At 38.7% G+C, this 27,363-nt stretch overlaps 1 protein-coding gene across 4 annotated transcripts in view; it reads left to right on the top strand.

Annotated features, from left to right (window-relative positions):
- dnajc24 (DnaJ (Hsp40) homolog, subfamily C, member 24) overlaps window positions 1–27,363 on the top strand; it is a 71,373-nt gene that overhangs the window by 13,154 nt on the left and 30,856 nt on the right. For 2 of the 4 annotated variants that reach the window (XM_051692506.1, XM_051692503.1), the window contains exons 4-5: window positions 750–818; window positions 910–1,034. In XM_051692506.1, the coding sequence (XP_051548466.1) occupies window positions 750–818; window positions 910–1,034 (194 nt within the window). Of the gene's footprint in view, window positions 1–749; window positions 819–909; window positions 1,035–3,580; window positions 4,015–11,302; window positions 12,274–27,363 lie in introns of those variants that run through there. The other 2 variants (XM_051692505.1, XM_051692507.1) reach the window with 2 other exon arrangements.

Below are 27,363 nucleotides of genomic sequence, written 5' to 3'. Positions count from 1 at the left end.
GGACTACTCATTTGCGTGTATTCATAGCAGCAGGAAGGGAAATTAAGGCTTTGCAAGGACACTCTGAATGACCTCAAAAGACTTTGCAGATTCCCTTTTTCTAACAGTTTAAATCTCTTAAGTGAAACAGCAGCCCACCTCTCCTTCATGATTATTGCTTAAATATTTAAATGAGTAAGGATTGCTTTGGAAATTTCTTATTGGTGATTTGAGTATACCACACTCGCTCTTTTATCTTGCCAAAGCTCAGAGGTTGCGGCCTGTTTTTTGTTTTTTTTTACAGAAATTCAAAGTGATAATTGAAACCTTTATTTCTGCAAGAAATAAATCACTCTCAGATAACATTTAGATACATATTTCTTCACATAAGTGGTGCTTGACAAAGCAAGTGTTACTGTTGGAAATGCTCGTAATGTATTGTCTATACAAGGTAATACAGTACATATTGGTGTCTGTTTAGTACTTTGTTAAAGGAATAATTCACACAAAAATGAAAATTCTGTCATTTGTTCCAAACCTTCTTTGGAATATCAGCCTCAGTCACCTTTCACTTTCATTATTTGGAAAAAATGCAGTAAATGTTAATAGCGACTCTGGCTGTCATTCTGCATTAGCTTTCTGCCATTCAACATGATCAAAATGCAATTGTTTTCTATTTTTCTGTCTCCACAAAACAAAACATGTTCTAGCTCATTCCTGCCATTTCGATTGTGCTTGATTAACATCAGAATTTGTGTCTCTCTTTGCAGCACGTGAACTGAAACAGAGCTGGCCAGTGGATGCTCATATAACACTGAATGACATGAACTGGGACAGTGGTTAGTCAATGCTCCGTTTAGTCCTTAAGTTTACTGGTTGTAAATTGGAATCCCTGGATTCTAAATATAAGGCATCTCCTCTCTTTTTCAGACGCTGAATGTTATACATACAGCTGTCGCTGTGGTGGAGAATTCATCCTAGATAAGGAAGAGATGCAGGAAGCCGAGACAGTTGTGTGCTGCGATTCCTGTTCTCTCAGCATTGAAGTTCAGAAGGTTACTTGATACTTTTGGATAATTACTTCAAAGTTCTTATTGGACTATTATTGAACTCTTGCATATTCTAAAATGGGAGATTTTCTATGGACAAAACATATAGTAGATTTTAAAAGGAAGAAACCATCCTCAACCTCAAAATCTTGTATTCATTTCATAACCGAATAAGAGACTGGCATCTATGAGCAATGATGATGTTATGTCGAATTAAGCGGTTGTCCTCGAAAACATTTCTGCATGGAATAAGGAATTGTCCTAATTTGTAATTACAAAAATTCAAACTTCAAAGTATACAATAAATTCGAGATATCAAATATTAAAGATTTTATAAATTCGATTATTCAGTTCCTGGTTGCTGATTGGTCAACAACGGATTCCAGACACACTATACACGATATAGTAACAGCCCGGTGTGAAACACATGATCACCTACACTACCAGTCAAAACTTTTGAAACATGACTGAAATGTTTCTCATGATCTTAAAAATCTTTTGATCTGAAGGCGTATGCTTAAATGTATGAAATTAGTTTTGTAGACAAAAATATAATTGTGCCACCATATTAATTTATTTCATTATAAAACAAAAATTTAATAAAAAATAAAAAAAAATAGTTTTTGAAATTGATGACTTGGACCAAATAATAAAGAAAAGCAGCCAATAATTGCCCAGCATATAGATGGGAACTCCTTCAATACTGTTTAAAAACCATCCCAGGGTGATACCTCAAGAAGTTGGTTGAGAAAATGTCAAGAGTACATTTCTGCAAATTCTAGGCAAAGGGTGACTATGAAGATGCTAAAATATAACACAGTTTTGATTTATTAACATAATTTCCATAGTTCCATTTATGTTATTCCATAGTTTTGATGACTTTACTATTATTCTAAAATGTGAAGAAAAAAAAAAATTATAATAAAGAATGAGTAAGTGTTTCAAAACTTTTGACCAGTAGTGTATATGCATATTGCATATTTTGCATTCTGCACAGAACCTATAGAGGACACATTCTGTTATTGCCTATGTGTCAGGGACTATACAAATGTCTTCTAGTGGAGGGATTTTGCTTAATGAATTTGCTTTGTAAAATACAGTACGTTTTTAATGAACCTTTGTGCCATTTAATATTTTTATTATGAAGGGACTGTTTATAAAAGCAATTAAGCACTTGAATGTAGTCATGGTTGAAGGGGTTGCATGTCATGCCTAACAACTTTTAGTTGTGACTATATTCACAATTAAGCATAGCCTCTTGTACTTTATTGTTTAAAGGAATATTCCAGGTTCAGTACAAGTTAAACTCAATCAATAGCATTTGTGGCAGAATCATAAATCATAATTTCAACTCATCCCTCGTTTATTTTAAAAAGTAAAAATCGAGGTTACAATAAGGCACTTATAATGGAAGCGAATGGGGCACGTCTATAAACATGAAAATACACACTGTTTCAAAAATATAGCTACAAAGACATAAACATTATACGTGTTCATATAATTATAGTGTGAAAAAATTGCTGTTATGTTATTTACCAGATACGCTGGTAAACCCAGTAAAAGTCATCATAACACACATCGTAACATTGGATATAACTTAACACACATAATTTTATCACACTAAAATCATGTTAACTTATAATGTTTATGTCTTGTGGCTATACATATGAAACACTGTGTATTTTAGCATTTACAGACTGGCCCCATTCACTTCCATTTTTAAATGCCTAATTTTACTTTACTTTTTTCTTTATTTATATTTTATATAAATGTGGGATGAGTCTAAATGTATTTTGTGGTAATCATGGTACAAAAGTTGTCGATTGAGCTGATCTTGTATTGAACCCGGAACATACCTTTTAATTAAAACATTTTTAAATTAAATATTTATTCATAAAGAAATAATAATTACAGAGATGTGCTTTAACCATTGCTTCTTTGATGTTATATTTAATGAATAGACACTTAGATTCTCAAAATGAAAGATGTTGCCATGGCAGAAATACCTTCCCATTATCCTTTTTTTTCAAAAGGGATACACAGGACAAAACCTATTTCATTTCACTCACATGTACCTTACAGCAAGCGCATCACCAAATAACTGTTTCTAGAATTGGGTCACACCAGACACTCCTCTTAGTTTCTCAGAAAGCCCTTTGCTTGTTTGCTCAGAGCTAGACGTGCTCTTTTACAGACCAGACGTTTACCAAAAGATAAAAAAAAAAAAAAAACATGCTGCTTACCCAGCCCCCTTCATCTACTCCCCTGTGTTTGTGTGGACAAAGTGGCTCAGTAATCTTAGTTCTTATTAACTATGTTTGCATGTAAATAAATGCATTTTTTCCTCCTCCGACAATGAATTCACAAACTGCCTCCAAACATCACCGGTCAAAAAGGCCCTCTGGTTAATGATGAGCTTTTCTTTGCCTTATTGTTCTCCAGTCCACTCAATTTTGGGGGGATCTGCAAGGCTGCAGCATTGAAATAGGGTCATGGCTTTATTAAACTTCAAACAATCATTAGGCTGTTTGCTAAAATCTGTCGTCCCACAGTAGAAACGGCTTGAACGGGGCAAAACTGCACTTTTCATCAATGTCCTGAGGTCTGAACTGAGGCTAGACCTGCCAGTGGACCTGCAATGAACCGACTGTAATCGATTGTGACATCAATTACGGATAATCTCATCACTTTTGGAGAGTTGGCTTGTCAAAGCTCTAATTAAGTCCTCGGTTCCCGCTATATGTGCAGACAGGATCAACAACACATTATAGTGCAATGATGGACATCATCATTCTATTTTTTGAGAGGATCTAACTTTTAACCTAGTGTGCACTTGTTGGCTTGGCCAGTCAGTTGAGCCTCTGTCTTAGTTTGAATCAGTGTCCTTCTATGAGTGTTAATGACGATGGACCAATCACAGTAATTCATAATACTTTGCATGGTAATGTTGTATTTTCTTTCATCTTTATTAGCTTGATTACTAGGATATTAGGGTAATGAAATGTCCTGGTCGTATTTTACTGCAAAACCAAAAGAAACTATTAAGAAATTAGATTTTAGAAAAAATTAGAAGAAAATGAAGGTTATTTTCTTGGACCATTTTGATTGTTTATATTTTCCCTAGTTTTCATTACCATAATGCGAAAAAAGATGGTCATTATGATATTGTCATTACAGCAATGTGAAATAAAAATAAATATTTAATTGTAAAGGATTTATAAGTCATATTATTATTCCCTTGGTACAGCCTTTCTTTTTTGTTGATTTTAATAAAAAAACACAAAAAAGTATGGTTGTGGTAATTAAAATCATATAAAACAATGGGAATAGTAATATCGGAATATAAGAATTTATTAGAAAATTTTCATTTTCTTTATGCAAAATGTTTAAATACGACCAGAACATTTTCTTGACAGTTTCGTGGTAAAAGGTTTTGTGACTACTGACAGTGAATTGACATTTGTATGTTGATGACCAGTCCTTGGCATTGACAGTCAACAACAGAATTATTGGAACTATTTTTGGCAGAAATATTTACAGAAGTTATTGTATTCATTTTTAGGCTCAAACTTATGGAGGAACCATTTACTTTTATTTTTACATAATTTTATGAAACACAATTTTATTGGGTAATGCAATACTTTTTCAAATATGTAACATTTCTTTCAAAGATTCCTAATTTTGATGGCACCTCACCATCAATACAAAGGGATCATATTCTATTTTTAGATTCTGACAGGTCTTTCTTAGGGGGTGAAATGGAATCATAGCACACTAGTTAAGCAGACCCATGACTCTCCACTGTTTGGTGACTATACTCCCATTATTGAAGGTGTGAAGCTCCCATTGTGTTGTGTTTACATCTGTGTGAATAGTAAGTAACCTGAAACCTCTGTCAAACTAAGTAGGACTTTCTCTGATCTCAGTCTTAGTTCACAGGTAGCTTTGAATAGTCAAGTCATTTTTATTTGTATAGCACTTTTCACAACACACATTGTTTCAAAGCAGCTTTACAGAAAATCATGCACTAAAAGAAAATTAAACTGTAATGTCTATAAAGTCTTAGTCATCATTGTGTAGTTTGATTAAATATGATTGTAAATTGTGTATAAAAATAAATAAATAAATAATTGTATTTAGAACCACAGTGAGTAAGCCGAAGGCGACTGCGGTAAGGAACACAAAACTCAATAAAATGTTGGTTAATGGAGAAACCAGGATTACTGTGGGGCCAGTTCCCCTCTGGCTAACCAGCATGAATATAATGCCAATATTAGTTATTTACTGTACTTAAGAACTTGAAACTATTCTTCCATAATTAACATATTAGTTAGTGTTATTATTTGTTGTGGTTTTGAAGCTGGTGTTGAGAATCATCAAATTTCACTACTGAAATGTTGGTATTGTGATAATCAGGGCTGGGAGGGTTACTTTTGAAATGTATTCCAGTACAGATTACAGAATACATGCTGTAAAATGTAATTTGTAATGTATTCGAAGTACTTTGGATTACTACTTCCAACACTTGTAGATTTTTTCACTTGTTTTGACTATAAAAACTCTGCCAGTACAGTAAGACAAAATACATGTTAAAAATACATTCTCTGAAAAACCAAAGTATCTTATGCAGTGTTGTTTCTAAAACAAGATAGATCAAATTGATTTTTGACCTAATATCAAAGGTCTTACTAGAAAAAAATAAATTATGATCCAACGTGAATTTTCTTGATAACAAAATATGATCGTGCCTGGTAACGTGCATGTAAAATGGCTAGAAATAGCATTTTAGCTTAGCGTAAAGCTGACAATTTACACAAGGTTTATTTCTGTTTCTTCTGCTCCAAACTTACTTCAAACTTCTCTGTCTGCTCGTATGAATGTAACACATCATAAGAAAGTGTTTCACCGCTGTTCAAATGCACTTTGGATCGCATCATTTATATGTGTACATTTTTCCATCTGAAAGGACTAAATATTAAATGAAACAAATGACAATAAAATGCAAAGTAATCTCTTCAGTAATCAAAATACTTTTTGAATGTAACTGTATTCTAAATACCAATTATTTAAATTGTAACTGTAGTGGAATACAGTTACTTATATTTTGTATTTGAAATACATAATCCTGTTACATGTATTCCATTACTCCCCAACCCTGGTGATAACGTATAGCCTTTATTGTACGTGGTAGATATTGCTGCAATAACATGATGAAATAGTAGGTCTCATTCCATAGAAGTGTGAGCACCCCTGCTGTAAATGATGGCATTGGAGGCTTTCCTTTATTTGACTACCATATGTGACATAAAATAATTATCATATGACAATAGCCTCCTCCCCTACCTAGCTAAAAAGACAAGTTTATTTTTTAAAGTTCAGTAAATGCATGATGTTTTCAAAGTCAATGAGTAATCATGTTAAATAATCGTGATTATATTGACCAGATGTTTGCCATAATCGAGCAGCCGTTGTCTATGTATTCCATTTTACGAGTGTAGTCCATCATTAGACCAAGGTGATGCAGGCAGAGATCAGTGAGGTGCATTGCAGTTCAACTAGGAGGTCATTTTGGTGAGGTCTATCCTAAGTCCAAGGTTCAGGCAGTGGCATATGAAGTATCCCATGTCTTATGGTTGGAGCTGGCATCAGTTCATCCTCTGATATTCATCGTAATAGAGAGTGATGTCTGGCTGGCACCGGCTGCATTTAGTCGTCATCACTCAAGAGACACGTAGCAGTGGAGTTCGACACCAAGCAGGAATGTAGCTTTTGGCTCTGGTAAGCTCGGGATATGAATCCCGAGATTGAGGCAGGGAAACAAATAGAAAAATATTAGTGTAGATGCCATAAATATTTTGCAGAGTTATACATTATGATAAATGTTTCTGGTTCTGGCGGACCTAAATAAAGCAGCCTAATTGTGAGTTGATGGATAAATTGTGTATGCCTCACTGAAAAGAGGAGTCCTTAGTCTAGACTTAAACTGAGTGTGTCTGCATCTCGAACAGTGTTGGGGAGACTATTCCATAGTTTAGGAGCCAAATAGGAAAATTATCTACCTCCTTTTGTGAATTTTGATAATCTAGGAACTATTAACAGGCCAGCATTTTGCGATCGTAATGAACGTGATGGAATATAGTGTGGTAGAAGGTCACTTAAGTATTGCGGAGCTAGACCATTCAGAGGTTCTAGTCAGCACTCTGGATGCTGCATATTGAACCAATTGAAGTTTATTTATTGAACTTGTAGGACGTCCTCCCAGTAATGCATTACAATAATCTAGTCTTGAGGTCATGAACGCATTAATTCGTTTTTCGGCATCGGCAACAGAGAGCATGTGTCGTAACTTAGAAATATTTCTGAGGTGGATGAATGCTGTTCTACAAACATTGGAAATTTTATTTTCAAAGGACAGATTGGTATCAAATATAACACCTAAGTTCTTCAATGTAGAAGACGATGTAACAGTACATCCATTGAGAGTTAAATTATATTTTAGCGGCTTATTTTTTTAGGTTTTTTTGTACAATAATTAATACCTCTGTTTTGTTGGAATTGAGTAGGAGGTAATTTTTGGCCATCCAATCTTTGATTTCATTGATACACTGCTAATTTGGAGAATTGTGAAATTTCGTTGGGTTTCAAAGAAATGTAAAGTTGGGTATCGTCGGCATAACAGTGGAAACTTGTTCCATGATTACTGATAATATCTCCCGGTGAAGCATTTATAAGGTCCTAAAACTGATCCCTGTGGAACTCCATACCTTTGTTTTTATTTTACAATTCCTCGTTTACACAGACAAAGTGGTAGCGGTCTGCTAAATAGGACCTAAACCATGCTAATGTAAGTCCACAAATGGCAACATAATTCTCAAGCCTATTCAAGAGAATGTCGTGATCTATGGTGTCAAAGGCAGCACTAAGATCTAAAAGCACTAGAAGAGAAATGCAGCCGCGATCAGATGATAAGAACAAGTCATTTGTAACTCTGATAAGTGCAGTCTTTTTACTGTGATGGGGCCTAAATCCTGACTGAAATTGTTCATATATACTATTTCTCTGTAGAAATGAACATAGTTGAGAAGACACTACCTTTTCTAGTATTTTCGATATAAATGGGAGATTTGAAATCGGTCTATTATCCAGCCAGTTCTCCAAATTATCAGCCAAAGTTGTGACTTCTTAATAAGCGGTTTGATAACTGCCATTTTAAAGTTTCTTGGGACATGTCCTAAGGATAGTTAGAGACACTATCCTTCCATGCACTGCGAAATACCTCTAATATTTTTTTCTGAGCTGCTCTCTTGAGAGCATGAATGTGATCATTGTACTCTGGCTTTTTTGTTTAATTTTAATTTAAAAAGGGGGGCGACACTATCATGAGTGCTAGAGAAGACTGTATTTATATTTTCTGTTATTACATCAAGTTCTTACTGAATATATGAGATAAATCTGCAAGATTACAAGTGAAGTTATCTTTAGTGGTTGAAAGAATAGTTCTACCTGAATGATAGCATGGTGAAGATTGAGTAACATTAGCTGATTGCAGCATACACGAGATGAGGTAATGATCTGAGATGTCATCGCTCTGTGGCAGAATTTCTATAGTATCAACTCCATACGACAGTATTAAATCTAGTGATTTATGGTGATGAGTTGGTCCTGTCGCATTTTGTCTGATTCCAAGAGAGTTGAGAATATCGTTAAATGCTAATACCAATGTGTCATTTTCATTATCTATGTGAATGAAGTCACCAACAATTAAATCTCTATCCACAGTAACTATTAGATCTGATTTTGCTAAAAGGAAATCAGAATACAGCCCGGGTGATCTATATACTGAAGCAAGGGCAAAAGACGACAGAGATTTTTTATTTGTATCTGACGGTGTCACATTAAGCATTATTAGTTAAACTTAAACTTATATCTTGTCCTCTGAGTAACACCAAAATCTTCACTGTAAATTGCAGCAACACCTCCTCCTCGACTCATGTTAACAATAACCTGGGGGAGTAGATTAATTTAAACTAATATATTCATCCGGTTTAAGCCAGGTTTCAATCAAACGGAGCGAATCCAAACTATGATCTGTAATAATTAAATGTACAATTAGTGCTTTGGTTGAAAGAAATCTAATGTTTAGTAGCCCTACTTTTAATATGATGTTTATCTTAAATGTTTTTGTGATTTTCAAGTTTTACCGTAATACATTTTTTTTCCTAAATGATTTAGTGAGGGGTTTGTGTTTGGTAGTTTGGGAACAGACACAGTCTCTATGTGATATCTAGATGATACAGTCTCTGTGTTGTAGTTTACGTGACCTGTGTGATGTCTCAAGGCAGCTAGCAGACGTTTGGATTAACCAGTTTGTCTACTTCCTGACCTGGGCCCCATTAAATCAAATACTATCACTATTAAGACTATGAGCCAAATTACTAGAGAGGAGAGTGGCATCTTCCCTGTAGGAATGAAGTCCATCTCTCTTTAGCAGGTCAGGTCTACCCCAAAAACTCCAATTGTCTTTAAATCCTATGTTATCCTCCGGACACCACTCAGACATCCAGCCATTCAGTGACACTAATCTACTTTAAACCTCATCACCATGACGAGCAGGGAGGTGGCCAGAGCATATTACAGTGTCTGACATAATTTTTGCAAGTTCACACACCTCTTTAACATTATCTCTAGTGATTTCCGACTGGCGAAGCCGGACATCGTTAGTGCCGACATGAATAACAATTTTAGAAAATCTATGTTTAGCATTAGCCAGCAGTTGTAAAATTGATCTGATGTCAGACGCCCAAGCCCTGAAATGCATTTAACAATAGTGCTTGGAGTCTCTATTTCTATGTTCCTTACGATAGAATCTCTTATAACAAGGGCGCTTTCAACATGATTCTCAGTGTGTGCATCACTGAGTGGGGAGAATCGATTGGAAACCCTAAAAGGAACCAAGAGTGGTGTCGCTTTGCTGAGCGAGTATGCCGCCGAGACGTCACCCAAACGCCCTGCTGCAGGGGGCTCTACAGCAGGAAACAAAGTGTATGTGTTGCTCGTTGTTCTACCCGCATCCGAAACAGTATCTACCGGCTTCTCTTTCTCACTGACCTCCACTAGCGTTTGGATGCATGTCTCTAACTCATTAACCTTCTCCGTCAGCCTGATTAATTCCTTACATTTATCACATGTAAATCCCTCTCTGCTGATGGGAGAAGCTATAGTAAACATGTTGCATGCAATGCAGGAAGCAATAACATGAACAGATGCCATTACTTACTGCAACTGTTATTTTTGTTGTTGTTATAGTTGTTCTTGGGCGGCGAGGGTTTGAGATCGATGTGAATCCCTCATGCAATTTTTGCTGTTGTTGTGGTTGTTCCTGATCAGCAGAGGTTTGAGATTGATGCAATAATCTGTGTAAAATACAGTGGAGAAATTAATGCACACAGTCGAAATGCGAGATGTTGACAAGTGGAAAAAAGGTGCACGTGGTAATATACACACAGTTGAAGCTTGCACTCTAAGGAGCAGGAATTCTTTGAATGAACTTTCATCACATTTTTCGTCTCATACTCTCTCCTTTAACTGAGATATAATATTGGTTGGACAAAAGAGAAAACTCCCACCCCTCTCCCTGATTTATATCCGAACTCAAATCTTTAAAATGGCTTCCCTGTTTTGGAAAGGCAATGGATTTGCCTCTCAGCTCAAAGTTGTTCAGCCAAACTTTCAAAGAGACCAGCATGTTACCTTTTTGTAAATCTAAATCATGAGCTAAAGGGTAGAGAACATCGTCTTTTCTTATGTTTTCTTAGATGTTAGGCTGTGATCTGATGAAACCTTGGAAGGCAAATTTGTATAAATCCACCAATGTACAGTATGGATGTGCATCATGTGGCAAGGTGAGCAAGAGAAAGACACAGTGGCAGCCATGTCAGGCCTTGGCGAGCCGTTTATTTGAAATAATAAACAACATAAAATTTTAAAAAATTGGGAAAATGTAGTGTCCATGAGGAAAGTGTCCAAAATAAAGGGGGATCCTCATGGTGAATAGGGCTATGTGTAAGTGGGGAATGACGAGAGATAAGGTCCTGGTATAATGGGTGGTGTCCGGTTATTATTTAAAATAAATAACTCTGTGAGGCCTGACGCCACACCAAATGTGTCTGTCTCTTGCTTACCCCACTACAGTGGTGGAAAATGCGGGCACTTTTATGAGCGAAGATGGTGCAGTTGGGCACCAACAGTAACTTCACTCGCCCCCTCGTTTGCAGGTTAGATGGAAAGCTGAAGCGGGACATCCTTGCAGGTCCAGGAGCTGAGCGGGAAGGGTAACATCTGAATTAGGTGCTCCGCCAGACGTGCTCCCCTGGAACCCCGGTCACAAGTTAGATGTGTCGCCAGGGATGACAGCATGTGTTACGGCTGACAGACTAGGAAGCTCGGCCGCCTTCCCCTTACACTCACTGTGGCCCCAGGATAGACAGGCTGCCACAGAAGCCACCGCATCTCACGCCCCGGAACCTATGTGGGGAGCTTGTGCGATCACCGGACCACGGCTCATCCTGGACACTTCCCTTACTTACACTGAGCCCCATTCACTGCTAGATTAACAGACCCCCCCCCCCCGTTTTGTACACTTTTCCCCATTTTTCAACATTTTATGTTGATTTATTATTTTTAAAAATGCCTCTCTGAAGCCTAATGCCACACCCACTATGTCTGCTTTTTGCTCACCCTGTCACAATCAGCATTTACTATTGCAGGCATTTCAAAGAATTCTGTGTTCATATAGATGTGATGACTTAATGCAAATCACAATGAAACTATATTTTAAACACTTTTGAAAAGATCATGAGCCATCAGCCAATATCAGTTTCTCAAATTATGTGGCACCAATAATCATAATTCACATACAATTTTACTGAGGATAATTTGTAACATCAAGTAGTACAACAATGTATCTTAATAGTGAAATGTATAATTTATGAACCACAAGAAGTGCCAAATGGAATGGAAAAAATAATGATTGTTTTCCAAACAAGTTTTCCAAATGCTCCTTTCCGCCCTGACCTCGGTCTTCCTTTGTTCGTGCAAATAGGTAGTCCTGTCCCAGTCTCAAGCCAAACAAACAGTTTGAAAAAACGGACTGTTTGAGCAATCTTTTGAAAGCACCACAGTTTACACACTTCAGGAAGTCAAACTGTGTTTGGCTTACTACTTGCCTCTGCACATTAAACTGGGATAGGAGAAAGTATGTCAACATTGAAAAAATACACACACTTCACCTTTAAGGTTCTGTTATTTTGTCTCTTTTTTGATGAATGAGCTGAGAATGTGTGTTGGGATCTGATGGCTCCATGCTTGTGTTGTCTTTGTCTGTTTTTTTTTTTTGACAGAGTCTTTTAGAGAGACAGTGGTTTACTGCCTAGCCCATCATCCTATCCATTCAATTGGCAATAATGCTAACAGCCCTCATGCAATGCTAAACCTGTGTGGTTGTGTGAGGGTGTGAGAGAGAGAAAAAAAAGAAAAGACAGTTAAAGGAATGATCCAGGGTTCAATACAAATTAAACTCAAATGAGAGCATTTGTGGCATAATGAGTTTATTTAAAGATTGTTTTTTGGGATTTTACCTTTCCTTTAATGTGTAATATAGCTGTTTGTGCATGTAAAAGGTCTGCAAAGTTACAAAGCACAAAGTCCACGCCAAAGGGAGTTACTCTCTCCCACAGAAATCTTTTGGGAAGTCCATTTTTTGGTTGCAGTCCAGCCATTACTTCCGTGATATAGCTACGTCACTATGTAATGCATTTGCATAATGCCCACCTCAGGAATGCGCTGCTCAGGAAGTCTCGGGAGCTGAAACTCGATTATGGTAAGGGGCGTTACATTTCTGACACGCGCTTTAAATGGTTGACCAATAACAACAGACTGGGCCAGCTGACCAGTCAGAACAGACTGGGCCAGTTGACCAATCAGAGCAGACTGCGCATTTCGGAAAGGGAGGCTTTAAAGAGGCTGGAGCTACAACAGAGAGTTTCAGACAGAGGGTGAAAAGAGGTGCTGCAGCAACGTACAGTATGAAAAAAAAAATGTGTTTTTTGAACATTAAAGCTTGTAAACCTATTCTAGTAGACCCCCAAAATAAAATTATGAACCTGTAAATGAACATAATATGGGCTCTTTAAAAACAAAAAGCAAAAATCACAGTAACAGTAAGGCACTTTATTGGAAGTGAATAGGGCCAGTCCAGAACACTAAAATACACACTGTTTCCAAACTATAGCCACAAGATGTAAACATTATACATGTTAACATGATTTAAATATCATAAAATCGCTTGTTAACCATACCTGTGTAAAGTTATATCCAATATATTACAACTTCGTTGTCATGAAGACCTAACAGTAGACCCTTTAATTTGGTAAATGCCATAACGCCGATTGTATCGCACTAAAATTGTTAACGTACTGCATAATTAGATCAAAGAAAGCTTCTTGGAATGCTACTTGCTGAAAGGACCTTGTACTTTGATCTGAATGAAGGCTTTTTAACTTTCTGGGACCGGAAGATGCCTTGGACTTTCTTCTAAAGTATACGTACTGCATAATGTTTACTTCTTGTGACTATACTTTTGAAATGTTGCGTATTGTAACGTTTATGGACTGGCCCCCTATTCACTTACATTTCAAGTGCCTAACTTTAAATTAGATTTTTTATTTTTTTTAAACAAAAGAGTGACAAGTTGAAAGTATTTATCTTCATCATCAATCGTCATTATACCACAAATGCTGTCGATTGAGCTTAACCTGTATTGTACCTGGAACATTCCTGTATGCCAAAATATCCAGTAATCACATATAAAGAACCATTTTAGGTCATTTGAATTATGAATGTACCTGGCTTAAAGTCAGTTTTATGAATTGGTGTATTTGAGTCATGACTTTGTCATGATTTGCTTTCAAAAGCTATTTACACATTTGTTGTGAAAGCAGTTGTTAAGGGGAGTCACAATGGCATCGTGTCCCTGATGTGCTCGTAGACTCGGCAAGCGACTGCATGGGTGCATCGTGAAGCCGCAAGGCCCTAAGGTGCCCCCACCTCACCATCGCAAGCCTGGACATGTCAGGACCTGGATTTAAAAATAACTCCTGCTTGTTAATCAAGCAACACCCCCCCCCCCCCCACACACACACACACACACACACACACACACACACACTAACACATAATCCCAAAGACACACTCTGCCCTCCCTTGCTGATAATTATTGTATGTCAAGCTGCTAGTCACACACATTCATGTGCCTGTTTTTAAATGAAAGCATGTCATACAGATTGGCAGACAGATGCTTTCTGTGTTTAGCAAGGCAGACCTCGCTCCATCTTTAAGACACAGCAACACTATGTCTCAGAGGAGGACAGCTTGCTAAGAAACAACAGAAAGCTGAATATGATATGAAACAAGGATTAGTTTGGCCGTACAGGGCATGTTTGGAGATGCAACTTCATTGCCAATCTCTTAATTGGTTATTGGTCTTCTAGCTCCACCAAGGGACAGAGGCTAATTTGGAATGAGAGGCAGCAGGTGGTGGTTGCAGACTGTAGCTATATATGTGTTATATGAAGTGTCCACCACACTTGAGTGGCCTATTTTTTCATCCCTGCTTTAGGATGTCCAGAAGTGCTGCTCTGTGATCAGTCTTTTCCAGGGCTATTCGAGTCTAGAAGGGATCAAGCTGGGAAAAGTCTCGCTAGAGTCGCTTGCAATATTCATACACTGTGTTTGTGTTTTCTTGGAGTCCTGCAGAAAGCATACCCCTATCCCTACCCGTAAACCTAACCCTAAACCTAAAACTAACTTTAGAAACCGCTAATGCAGCTCTCGCAAATCTTTCCCAGCCTGATGGTTCCCTTCTAGACATGACCAGGAAGTTCTTCAGGATTACTTTAAAAATATAGATAGGTGCGTTTGATTAGTGTTGGAACTAAATTCTGCAGAACAGTGGCCCTCCTTGACCATAGTTGAATCGCCCTGATCTATACAATCAACGGGGTCGCACACCTGACGTGTCTGGTGGACGACATGGTGCATTCTATAATTCAAAACAATTGTTTTCTATGAATGTACGCACACCGCTGCAGCATCTGTCGGCGGCACCACCTACAACTCCGGAGGCTGCTCAAATTTCTGCCATGCCATGGAGTGCAACTCCAATATTTACATTTAAATTTGACCTAAATCATTATCAGTGGATATATATTATTTACTCTAGCCTTGTTCATTCTTTAAGAAGGGAAAAACCTTGCTAACTTTTTTGTGTATTGTCTGCCCACGTGAACTGCATCGATGTGCCCTGTGATTGATACCTGTGCCGTATCCTAGCCGCAGCGTGGCGTGGCACTTCTCGTCCGGTGTGCGACCACCTTTGTCTACTCTTCCACAACTTCCAGGCCTGAAGCCCATCAGTTGGTATAGATTCCAAGTGGAACGGCAATGTCTGCATGTTTTGGGCCATGGCTGGGACAATGAGCTCTGCCCCTTTATTCCCGTCATCTGCCGCTCCTGGCGACGGAATTAGCTTGAACCAAGCAGAGCGAAAATCACTTTCGGCTTTATGATTGACATCCCTGAGGTGGGAACAGATTAGTCTTCTCCCTCTCTCCCTCTGTCTGTGTCTGTCTCTCTCCCTCGCCCTCTCTCCACTTTACAGCACCAGGTGGCTTTTTTCCCAGGCACAAAGGTGTTTCGCTTAATCCCATTATGCTAGTGCTAAATCTTACCAAACCCCCCTCCCCCACCACCACACACCACCACCACAAAACTTTGTATCTATTTGCGTCTCCCTCCCTCAGCCACCCCTGCTTGCTTTCCATCCGCACTCTTTCCGAGTGTCTGAATGTGGCTTCCTGAAAGGAGGAGGGAAATCTGCAGGGCAGCTGCTGTTTTAGCAGTCGCCATTACTGCTGCTGATTCACAGCGAATGCCAATCCTGATCCAATTTCGCCATGCTGGTGGCCCCTTATTCCCTTGTCCAATAATGTGTCTGCTGGAAAAAAAATCCCACTGGTCCAAATCAAGTCTAATCCTAGCTGGAGACCTCATGTCAATCTTGTCCTCCAAAAGAGAAAAAAAAAAAAAAAAACATACATCTGGTCCCGACCCAGCTCTCTTTCTCCTTTACTTTGGCCTCCAGGGATGGCTTTTATGTCCCTCATCTTCTCCAAAGAATAGAGCAGGGATCACACAACATGACCTACTAGAACCTTGATATCACAATATTGCCACCCTTGGGTATTGGGACATAGGTGCGGATTAAGACTTTGCATAATAAGATTACACGCTGACTGAACGATATCAAGAGACAATCCATATGTGGCAAGCTGGCTGTCTATCGCCGGTTCAGTGGCGGATGGTACAGCTTGTGGAGAGAGGTGCCTGGGAGAGCTGCTGGAAATCAAATGGGATTTGGATTGTAAATGAATTAGCCATTTGCAGTCATAGTTATCGGTTACTGGATCTCTCATAGTCCCACATTTAAATGTGAGAGGTTAGATCAGCTGTCCTTTGTATGATTACCACAATGACCTGCAAAGATGTCTCAGTCCACTGGGACTTTCTACACTAATTTGTATCCGCTGGTCCCAGGTGTATGATGAGGAACACATGCTGGTGTTATCTTACAAATCTGAGGAAATTTTAGCTGGCAGGGATGTTTTGATTCTATGGCTTGCTTGCAAGCATGTACTAAATACATGGGTTCTCATTTACAAATAAAAGTGTAATCTGAGATCAATCTGTGATATTGATTCACTTGATTTTGCTACTCCAATATAAGTAAGGCTTATTGTTGGATTGCTTGTTATTCTATTTCTAATAAATATAAACATAATAAAACCATTTTGGCTTAGCATATTCCATGTTTTCAGGGTTTAGGGAGTTTCTTCCATATGTGTGGCTTTGGTGGGTTCTAAATGTTATTGTACATTTTTTATATATTTCATATATCATGATTTCTGGATAAAAACGTTCACACACAGGTTTTACGTGCAAGTACGTGCATATGCACAGTTAGTAAATGAGACCAATGAAGATCTTTATAAATCTTCCCCACTTTACAGCATAAATTTCTTCTTGATGAAAAGCAAAATGCAAAAAGGAAACAGAAGTGTGAAGTGGTCAAAAATGTTTCTTTGTCCAGAGAATACCTAGGATGCCATACTTTGACAGTGACAGCCCCTTCTGAGAGACTCCTCCATTTCTCACAAGAATGTTGCTATTCATGGCTCCCCATTTCCGCATCTTCAAAGCAGCATTCCGAGAAAATCCCTTGCATAATCTGATACTGCTTATGAGCTGATGGAAGGTTAGTTCCTGTCCCACTGCGTGCTGTGGGAAATGGACATGCCTTTTGGCTGGATAGTATCAATGAGCACAAGGCCACAGCATCGACCCGCTGCTCTCCTATATAACTGTATGAGTCCTTGTCTGCTGTGCTGGGCAGTCAGGCACTGTGAGGAACTTGGGAAACTGGAAGTGCTTAAAGCTGGGGGGTCCAAATAGACACACATACCTTTTAGTATTAAACAATACCTTACACACAGTGTATCAAGTACAGACAGACCACTTCATTTTGTGAGCAGTGACCTGAGTGTTGGGTCAAAGTGTTGGACAAAAGGAAAGTTGTATATGTTAACAATTGGACCATTGTGGATTGGCAAGTTATTTGAGACTAAAATAAAATCCAACCAATGTTCAGGACAGTTAAAATAGGCTAAATATGCTATCATATTTCAAAAAGGACAGTGGTTTATAGTACTGCATTTAATTTGCTTTGCAGTCATTGTTCATCCCTCAAAAGAGAGCCTCCCTAGAGAGATCTATAGCTGATTAATGAAAACGTATCTGTTAATGGTGTTAATATTAACACCCCCCCATCATGATTGTAGCCTACAATCACAGATTGTGTGACACCTGTCTGTCCAGTATCAAAGCAGCATATCACTTATGGAAATATAGCAAGATAAGCCTAGATCAATGTAGCCTGTAGATCAATCTACAAGGCCCCACCAGTCAGATAAGACGTCCCTGGAGGTTTGTGTCACTGATAGCAATCACTACCACACAATGTCACTACATAAAACATTACAGACACAAATTAGCAAAGCATGGGAGAGAGAAAGAGGATTAGAGATATCCGTGGTCCCGTCGGCCCAGCTTACAAATTGGATATGATAATCAAATAAAACGATCACAATTGGATTTGATGACAGGGGTTTAGTGAAATTTAGCTTGTTATCTGTGGTTGCATACTCTAATTTTGATTTGTTTTTTTTTGTTTTTTTGTTTTTGTTTTTTTGTGATAGCGTTGATTATGGCCTTTTTGTTTGACTGCCTTTTTGTATATTATTACATTTAGGTTGAAAGCCCTTGCAAAGTGAAGAAGCTGCTTGACTTCTCTTCCATTTTAAGGGATAATTCACTCAAAAATGAAAATTCGATTCATTCACTCAACCCATATGACTTTACATATATTTTCCATGGTACACAAAAAGAGATGTTAGGCAAAATGTTAGTTGAACAACATGATGGTGATGAATGATGACTGAATGTAAATTTTTGGGATGAATTACCCCTTTATGCAGTGTAAATTCTATTAGATTTCTTGTAAGATTTTCAGTTGGGATTTCTATGCACATCTTCACATTTTTACAATCAACATTATTACCAAAATATTATGGATTCTCTTGCAAAGAATGGCTGAACCATTTGCAGTGAGACCTAATTTGTGCTCTCTAGAAATATGTAAGTATTTTTTCAGTAACCACTATCAATTTGAATAGTAAGGAAATGTTTTAATCTGAAATATGAAGTGTTAATTGATAAATCATGAAGCATTTCTTCTTTAAGCTGTGAGTATTTCCTTCCCCAGGCTTGACTTTTCTCTCCAAAGTCCTGTTAGACAACTCCATTGAACGCATATTGGAGCTCTCTTATTGCATAAAACAGCTGACATTCAAATTGGATTCCCTGTCGAATTTCCTCTGAGGTAAATCTCATGTCTGTTCCACCTGTCAACAGGTGAGAATCAGAGCTGAAGCTGAATGCTCTGGTGGCTGCCCGCACAAACAGCTTAATTCAATAAGCTGATGTCAGTGTCAGCCAATGCTTATCTGCTGAAATCACACAAGGTGTCTGGGAGTTTGAACGGTGCGGGCCTGAGCTAGGTAGAAAGCTGACACCTGCCTTTCCAGTCCCTTAAGACAACAGTAGATGACTCACCTGCTGTAGTTATGGCCTGGCAAAAATTTAATCTCGTCATGTTAAGGGAAGTAACTAACCTGTTTTATCAGTGTTCTTTTATATTTGCTTTGTCTTATTACAGTATTAACAGTTCTAAAGTCAGTCATTCATTGCTGCACAAACTTGTCTTGAACTGATACTTGGAAGCACGATCCCAACATTGTAAGGGGCTGTTCACACAGAATGTGTTCTAGCCTCTGTCTTTAATGTTTTTAGGTTTTTTTATGTAAACATATGGTAAATAGATGTTTTTGAACGTTGCACCACATCTGTTTTTTTCCTTCTTTTTATTATCTCAAGCCTTTTTAGATGCTGTGTCAAGTTAAAAATAACCTCGACATGGCTCGATACACCTGCATTCTGTTCTGTCCCTTGCACTGTGCAGCTTTTTTTGCACGAGAATGTGTTCGATCTGAACAGCCCTTAAATCCAACAGATTGCAGCTTTCTTGACTCACAACTTCTCGGCTCTTTATTGTCATGCCAATCTGGAGTTTATTTTCAGTTAAGAGCAATGAGAGAGAGTAGAGCGAAAGCCTCTCGTCAAAAGAAAAGGCCCAGAAATACTATTGTTTTGGTGACTGATCTGTGGCCCAGACTGTCATCATTACCCCCAATGAGAGGGGCACCCACCCACTAAAACAATCCACTCTGGGCTAATGGCTCATATGCATTTCATTTGTAAGACACTATAGAAAGTTGGCTACAATGGGCTCCATCTTGAGAGGGCCCATCTGGGTGCCTCTTAGATCCTTTGAACAACACAGAGGGTCGCTGACCTAGAAAGCCATCAATAAAAGACAATCCTTGGGAGGACAAATTGAAGAGCTGTGGAATCTCTCGTCTTTGCCTTACTCAGCTTTGAGTTTATGGGTGAGGCAGAAGATATTTGGCCACTGTACTGTTCATTAATCAAATATCACACTGGGGAGGAAAAGCTTTAGCTTTGTGGTCATTTTTCAGTCGTCACAAGGCCAAGTTGCTTACGTGGTGGTTCTTTTACCTGAGATTTGGTACGAGGTGTTGCATCAAGCACACAGTTTTCACTTTAGAAAAACACCCTGCAACATCATACTGCCAGTCCATCTGCAAATAACAGGTTTTAACAAATGCCTTTTAATGACCAAATAAATGCAATGAAACAGCACGATAAACCACATACTGAGCTCACTGACAGTCTTACACTAACATTAAACAATTTAAGTTATTGGCCCGAAGTAGGGGAGATAATTGTTTGCTTTTTTTGTCAATAATCAGAACAGGTTAATAAAGTGGAGCCGTCACTGCTTTTCACAATGTCAGCCAGGCAACAGATGTTAAATCAAAACATTACTGTCCTATCATTTCACGAGATGAGTTCATGACAAACAGCAGAGCCTTCTCCCATGCCGAGAGAGAGATAATCCAGAAGACTATAATTACCTTCAGTGCCATGAGACTGATGGAGACAAGCCCTGCAGAAAAGGACCCATCACCTACCTTAGATATAATATTTTACTACCTAGTAATTTATCCATCATTCCTGAAAGCACTTGGATCCTATTGTTCTCAGAGCAGGGGAATGAAGGCACCGGCGAAGACTTCAATCTCTGAAATTTCACCGTTTTGGAGACAAAGGAGAGATGGAGGGAGAAACAAGGAAGCCATGCTTTTGGGTGGCACTTTTATCATTGAGTGGCAGGTAGTTGAACAATCAGCAAATCTGGGGGCAAAGTGATGTTGCAGCAGACAGTGTTTTGTTTTTAGGCTGAATTGAATTGGGTTTGGAGCTAGAAATGAAAGGAGACATTCATAGCATATCAAAATATAATTTTTTGTAACCGATTCTGTTATTTGAATAGCTTGCTCTCAAAAAACGCAAGCTCTTGTGGAACTGATCATATTTCATGTTGAAGTACACATGGAATAGCTGTATTTCCAGTCTGTTTGGCTTACAGTGTTATGTATTAGAGTCATTAACGCATACAGCACAAAACATATCGTAGAATTGCGTTTTCATTGCTAAGCAACTTTTGTGACACCAAGGATATGCATCCAACAAACACTGGCAGCTGGCTGGCATGGTCCCCTTATGTATAAAGCATCTAGTTTGGTGATTTAAAAAATGTGCAAGTTTAATAATCTTTTGGAACACTGAATCTACAGTGCTGCTCTTGCAGGTGTGACTCATGTGCACCAGGTCTTGCGTGCCTCATGTGCCAACTCGATTACGTCACACGCGCATACCACTGCTGTTAAAAAGTACATAAACATTGATCTTTTTTTCACCAAAAATGATTGTGTCTCTTTAGAAGTCATTTATTTAACAGCTGGAGTCGTATGGATGACGTTTATGCTGACTATCTGTTCTTTTTGGAGCTTCAGAAGTCGGAGCACCATCCACTTGCATTTTAAGAATATAAAGATATTTCTATTTTTCTTCAAATGTGTTCTGGTGAAGAAAGAAAGTCATACACACCTGGGATAGCATGAGGGTGAGTAAACAATGAGAGAATTTTCATTTTTGGGTGAACTAAACCTTTAAGGTCCTTCAACATTTCCTGAGCCCTTTATTGGCATAATACAGGTCTAGCCTTTGGAGTCACAGTGCAACTACTGAGCCATGCAGAGTCGGTCTTGTGAAAAGCTGCCAACCAGTCAGTGAGTCCCAGTAAAGAGGAAGTGCATCTTCTGCTTGTCATTAGAGCTTGGTGATGTTGCTGGTTTTAATGACCTCCCTGAGCATTCACCACAGCCAGGGGGTCATACAAACCCACGACTCACCAGGAAAAGCCTTCCATTAATGGGATGGGGAACAGAAGTACCAGGGCTGCTTCAGTTCAGCGGACAGATGGGAGGCCATTGTAAATATTTTGATTGATGGAGGGTGGGGTCAAGGCGTAAACCTTTATTTTCCATATAAATGGGGAGGGCGGGAATCCTATGCAGGATGTTGACTTGTTTTTGATAGGCCTCCCATTCCTTTGCATGGCTGCAATGCCAAGCATGGAGAGACTCTGGGAGAAGAGAAGTTTAGTGAAGGTTTCCATGGATTTAAAGGCTCTTAAGAATGTTGTAGACATATTTTGTGTATCTTGACATGACCTTTTGTTGTAAAGTGCTCCTTCTGCTTATCAGAAAGGCTTTGATGTAGGCTAGTCTGATGTAGTTGAGTCTAAGGCTACATCTACATTAATCCGGATACGTTTGAAACATTTTTCATTTTTGAAACGCTTTTCGTCCACACTGCCGTTTTCAAGTGTTTTCCAACAATTGCTGGTCAACACTGAAACGTATGAAAATGCTTAAATCTCCTTACTGCACATGTGAAAAATTATGCATGTACGGTCTGAAGTGCAATTTTCCTCGTGTTCTGTCGCCAGACACAAATTCCCATCGCCTTTGAAGGAATATAATGTGCATGATATACAGAGTAACATTTATCTTTAACAACGCTATCAAAGTGAATATCAGACACAACAGCACTGCTATAACATGGGCTGCCATCTTGATTGTTTTTGTTGACTGGATCACACGACTGCATCACATAACAACAAATATATCGTTTTCAGATATATCCGTTTTCCCAGACCACACTACAACGTGAAGATGCCGTTTTCAAATTGATCCACTTCGGAGAGCGTTTTCAAAAAGCTCGGTTTTCGCTGACAAAAACACTGTCTTAGTGTGGACGAAAGGCCAAAACATAGAGAAAAAGATGCATTTTCAAACGAAAACATATTAGTGTGGACGTGGCCTAAATTAAGGCAGAAAACATGTATGTGAACTAGTGCTGTCGAAGTTAACGAATTATTAACCCATTAACGCAAAATTCGTTTAACGGCACTCATTTTTTTTAACGCTGTTAACTCGTAATATGACCCTTTGAATAAACCGTAGCTCATGAGAAGTGAGTCAGTTCATGCAAATGCTGCTAATGTCACATGCATTACCATCAGGAAAACAGATGGTGGGAGACATTATGCTGAGACCTGCGCCAAGCATTTGATCACTGTAGCATAGCAGTAGAACGTGCCCGCAAAACACAGATAGAGCTCCTAACATTGTAACATCACTTCAGCAGCAAGACAGCTGCTATTTGAACACCAGCCTCGCACTGCGAGCCGCGGTGCGAGTGCGAGGCAAAAGTTGCAGGCCGTGGTGCAAGCTCGAAGTGAAACCGCGAGCACGAGGTGATCATCTGTGTTCCGCAACTGCTACCAGATCCTTGAATAACGTATAACGTCCCAGTAAAGGCAGCCGGTGGAGTTTCTGGTGTTTCTAGGGAGTTGGTACCCTACACAGACTGCTTAATATGCATATAGGGAGCGGCGTGACTGATTACAGGCTAACGGAAACCCTACTGCTGTCTCCAAGGTTCTGTCACAGCGTCTCTGTATGACAGTGCACTAGACTAGCCAATGCAGAAGTTGGAGACATTGCTGGAACACTGCAGGTAATCTAAACTGTCATTAACCCATTTAATCCCACCGGTTCCAGTTCTGACTGGGGTCTAAAAGGAGTTTTTGATGTATTTTGCACAGAGTTGTCAATTGTATATGACAGTGCAGACTTTTTTGCATGTCTATCAAAACTCCAAAAAAAGCAATTAAATCATGTCATAATACACTTACGACTACCACATTTTGTACATAATTTGAATCGAGATGTGCTGTGTTCATTTTCTGTTATTCAACTCTGTTGGTGGGGTAGGTTTTGTGTGGATGACTGAAAAATACATCTGGATGAAGCATATTTTGTCCACTCTTGTTTATAAAGATATTGCAATTAATCGCGATTAAATCTTTTAAATGTTTGACAGCCCTAAGGTGAAAGCAAATGCTTCTAGCTAAGCTAGTTCGATTTTGTGCATAATTGCGTTCCAAAATGTGTTAGACCGAAATTAAAAACAACGTGATTGCGGACATTACTGTGAACTGTCTGCATGTATGGGGAGTTTTCTCTTTCAAGTCAACTACTGTCATGGCAGAACAGCAGTTTGAAGAGAATATTGTGGAGCAAGTAAGTTAAAGTCAGTTTTTTATACAGTAGGAACGTAACTGAATATTAACATTTTCAGTTTTATGGCATAAACTTTTGAAAGTAACTCTATAGCCCCCTTCAGTACTGAGGTCTGTCACAGGCACAATAATGCAAGAGCGCATGTTAAGAACGTTCAACTGGACCGCATGTCGGCAATGCCTTGGTCAAGCACTTGCATTGTGTTCACGTATTTGTGTAAAGTATGTTTCTGGCCTAAAGTTGCATTATACTTGTCTTGATCAAATTCAGTCAAGTGCACCCTAAAGAATGCCATTTGATGATTTAGGTTTTGAGAAAGACTGGGGTATATATGGACCACAGAATGGCAATATACGGGTAATTTTTTATTTTATTTTTTTTGCTTGTCTACAGGTGTAATTTATGCATGCATATATTTGCATGGACTAAAGCCCTCCATTTCAACAGCAGGATCCCAATTTTTCTTTTGTCAAATTAGACCTGAACAATGTGATTTTGGCCTGTGAAAGGATCCAAAGCTACAGGCGAATTCAGCCCCTCACAAGCACTCACACCTTCCTCACCTCCCCTACCCAGAAAGAAAAAAAAAAAAAACACTCCTAACTAGCAAACTGCAACAGTGACCAGCCCAGGGTTCCAAATCAGCCTTTACTCACAAATTACTTTAATGATGTCACAAAGGAATGCCCCATGGTCGTACCCTCTGATTGGCCCCCAGCTTCTCACAGGTTAGAAAGCGTTGGTGTCAAGAAGTGTGGCTTTGCTAATTTAAGGTGTTATCTGCGAGACAATGGCCTGTTTTGTTATTGCATTAGAAAGGTGATTGTCCCAGGGGCTTTGACACGTCTTCTCACACACATATGCCCTATTATGGGACTGAGAGTCAGGAACGAGCTACATGTTACAAAGTATAGACCAATGAATTATGATCTTTTTCATTTTCGAGGAATGATTTGCCAATTTACCTAAGGCAAACTTTTAGCATATCATGTAATTTATGGAATTACATTATGAATTGCTTTAATTGCTGTTTAAAAAACTAATTAAAAAATGGATAGTTCCAACTCTAAGATCTGATTGAAGGAGACACGTTTGATGTCATTGGAAAATAGCAGATGTTTGCACACCTATCACTGCACATGCGCCACTTATAATCTTGGAAAACAGCACTTCCTTACAGCACTTTGTTGTAACTGCAATTTGCCACTCCCAATTTGTGAATAGTATTTTATATTATAGTATTTATAGTTCTTACATAGCTCTCTGGAATACTTTATTCATATTGGTCAATCATAGCATTCTGTGGACAAATATTTTTGTACAATGACAATTAACTAAACGGTACAATTGACGTACGATTTCCTCCAGAGCTGTGTTAGTTAAATGTCTCTCATATCACTTCCCTGTCTCTTTGTCTGTCAATTTCAATCAAATCAATTTCAGCTCAAATAATGTACATTCAGCTATTGCAAAATAAAGTCCTGATCACCCATGTGCAATAGCTGATTGTACATTTATTTAAGTTGATCTTAATTAATAGTAATTTTATGTTATATGTGTCCTGTTTCAAAAAAGGTATTTTTCCTCAATCCTCTATGCCATTCCGCATGTAAATTCCATAGTGTCGAGAAAATCTGTTTGTTGTCGTAAGCACTGAGCACTTGCCATTCTAGATCAGCATGGGTGATACTAGATGATTGATATGAAATGATGTCTGACGGCGCTGGAGTTGTTAGCACATTCAATTCACATTAAGATAAATTGACTGCAGAGGGAACAGCCGCTAAGAGTCAAACACGCACACACACACACCCCTCATATACATGATTGAAAGCTCTGTACACACATCCATCCACATGCTTGCTTGAATTGCACATAATGACTCCAGGACACACACTCATGCAAAACACACACAGTCAATTGACTGTGAGAATGACAATGAAATATCCTTTCCGCTCTGGGCCTGTCATCAGGGCCTCACTTTTGCGCAGGGTCCATGTGAGTATGTAGCATATTTGTCACATGATTTTAATAGCGAGAACCAAGATATTTAGTTTGGGTAATGAGGTGGTGGCTTGTTTTGGGCCGGCAGTGACCTCTGTCAAACACAGGGGCAGGAGCACGTGAACCGAGGCGGTCCATTCTCTGACTACTTTGCAAGTGAGAACAGTAATGTCTCGCTTGATAAAACTCAGGGCTGGCGCATACAGTAGGTTTGTGGGGCCCAAGGAGAGATCATGAAAATGGGCCCCACAGGTGAAAAATGGTCACACATTTGGTGTTAATGGGAAACTTACCCCCCAAAATAAAAATTCAGCATAATTTATTCAGCATCATATTGCTCCCAACCTGTATAACTTTCTTTTCTCTGTGGAACACAAAAGAGCTTGGGCAGATTTTTCTCCTTGTTCACCATTCACTTTCATTTCATCTTTTTTTTAATCCTTGTCCATTTAAGCATCCATGCATCTGAAGTTATGGCCTGGCCTTTTCCTAAAACTTTTACACCTGCTTGAAAGTTCACCATCTTTGTTTACCTTGTCATTGCTCTTGGGCAGCCAAAAATGGGTGTGAATATTGGGTTTGGATCTGAGGATCTGAGAAATCAGGCATAGCTTAACTATACGCCCCAGTCAACACTCATTTCTGTTTTTTTGGTTTCTTGAAGCGTTTAACGTTATTAAAAAAGAAAGATGACTATGGCTATTGTGAATTGAGCTAATAAAGCTGTTTATCCATGTGCTAAGAAGTGTGTAGAGAGCACTTGAGATTTGTCCCAAACCACCGCACCCTTTGTGGCTGTTGGAGTGGGTGTTATTCTTAGCCTACAAAGCTTGTTTGACTTGTCGAGTTTATTTCACCACACTGTTCTGTTAACTCAGTTGTCATCACTAGCCGTTAAAGGGACAAAGCAATTTTCTCATAATAACAACAGTCAATTATTCGAATTTCCCTTTAAAAACATCACCTCAGACTTTTAAGAATACAAAAATGACTGAATGATTTTTATGCCTAATTTTCCCAACCTA

Source organism: Myxocyprinus asiaticus, chromosome 48 (genome assembly GCF_019703515.2).
Source record: "Myxocyprinus asiaticus isolate MX2 ecotype Aquarium Trade chromosome 48, UBuf_Myxa_2, whole genome shotgun sequence".
In the NCBI taxonomy this organism is placed as follows: domain Eukaryota; kingdom Metazoa; phylum Chordata; class Actinopteri; order Cypriniformes; family Catostomidae; genus Myxocyprinus; species Myxocyprinus asiaticus.
The sequence above is the reverse complement of the archived record's forward strand: the minus strand, read 5'-3'. Positions and strand labels throughout refer to the sequence as shown.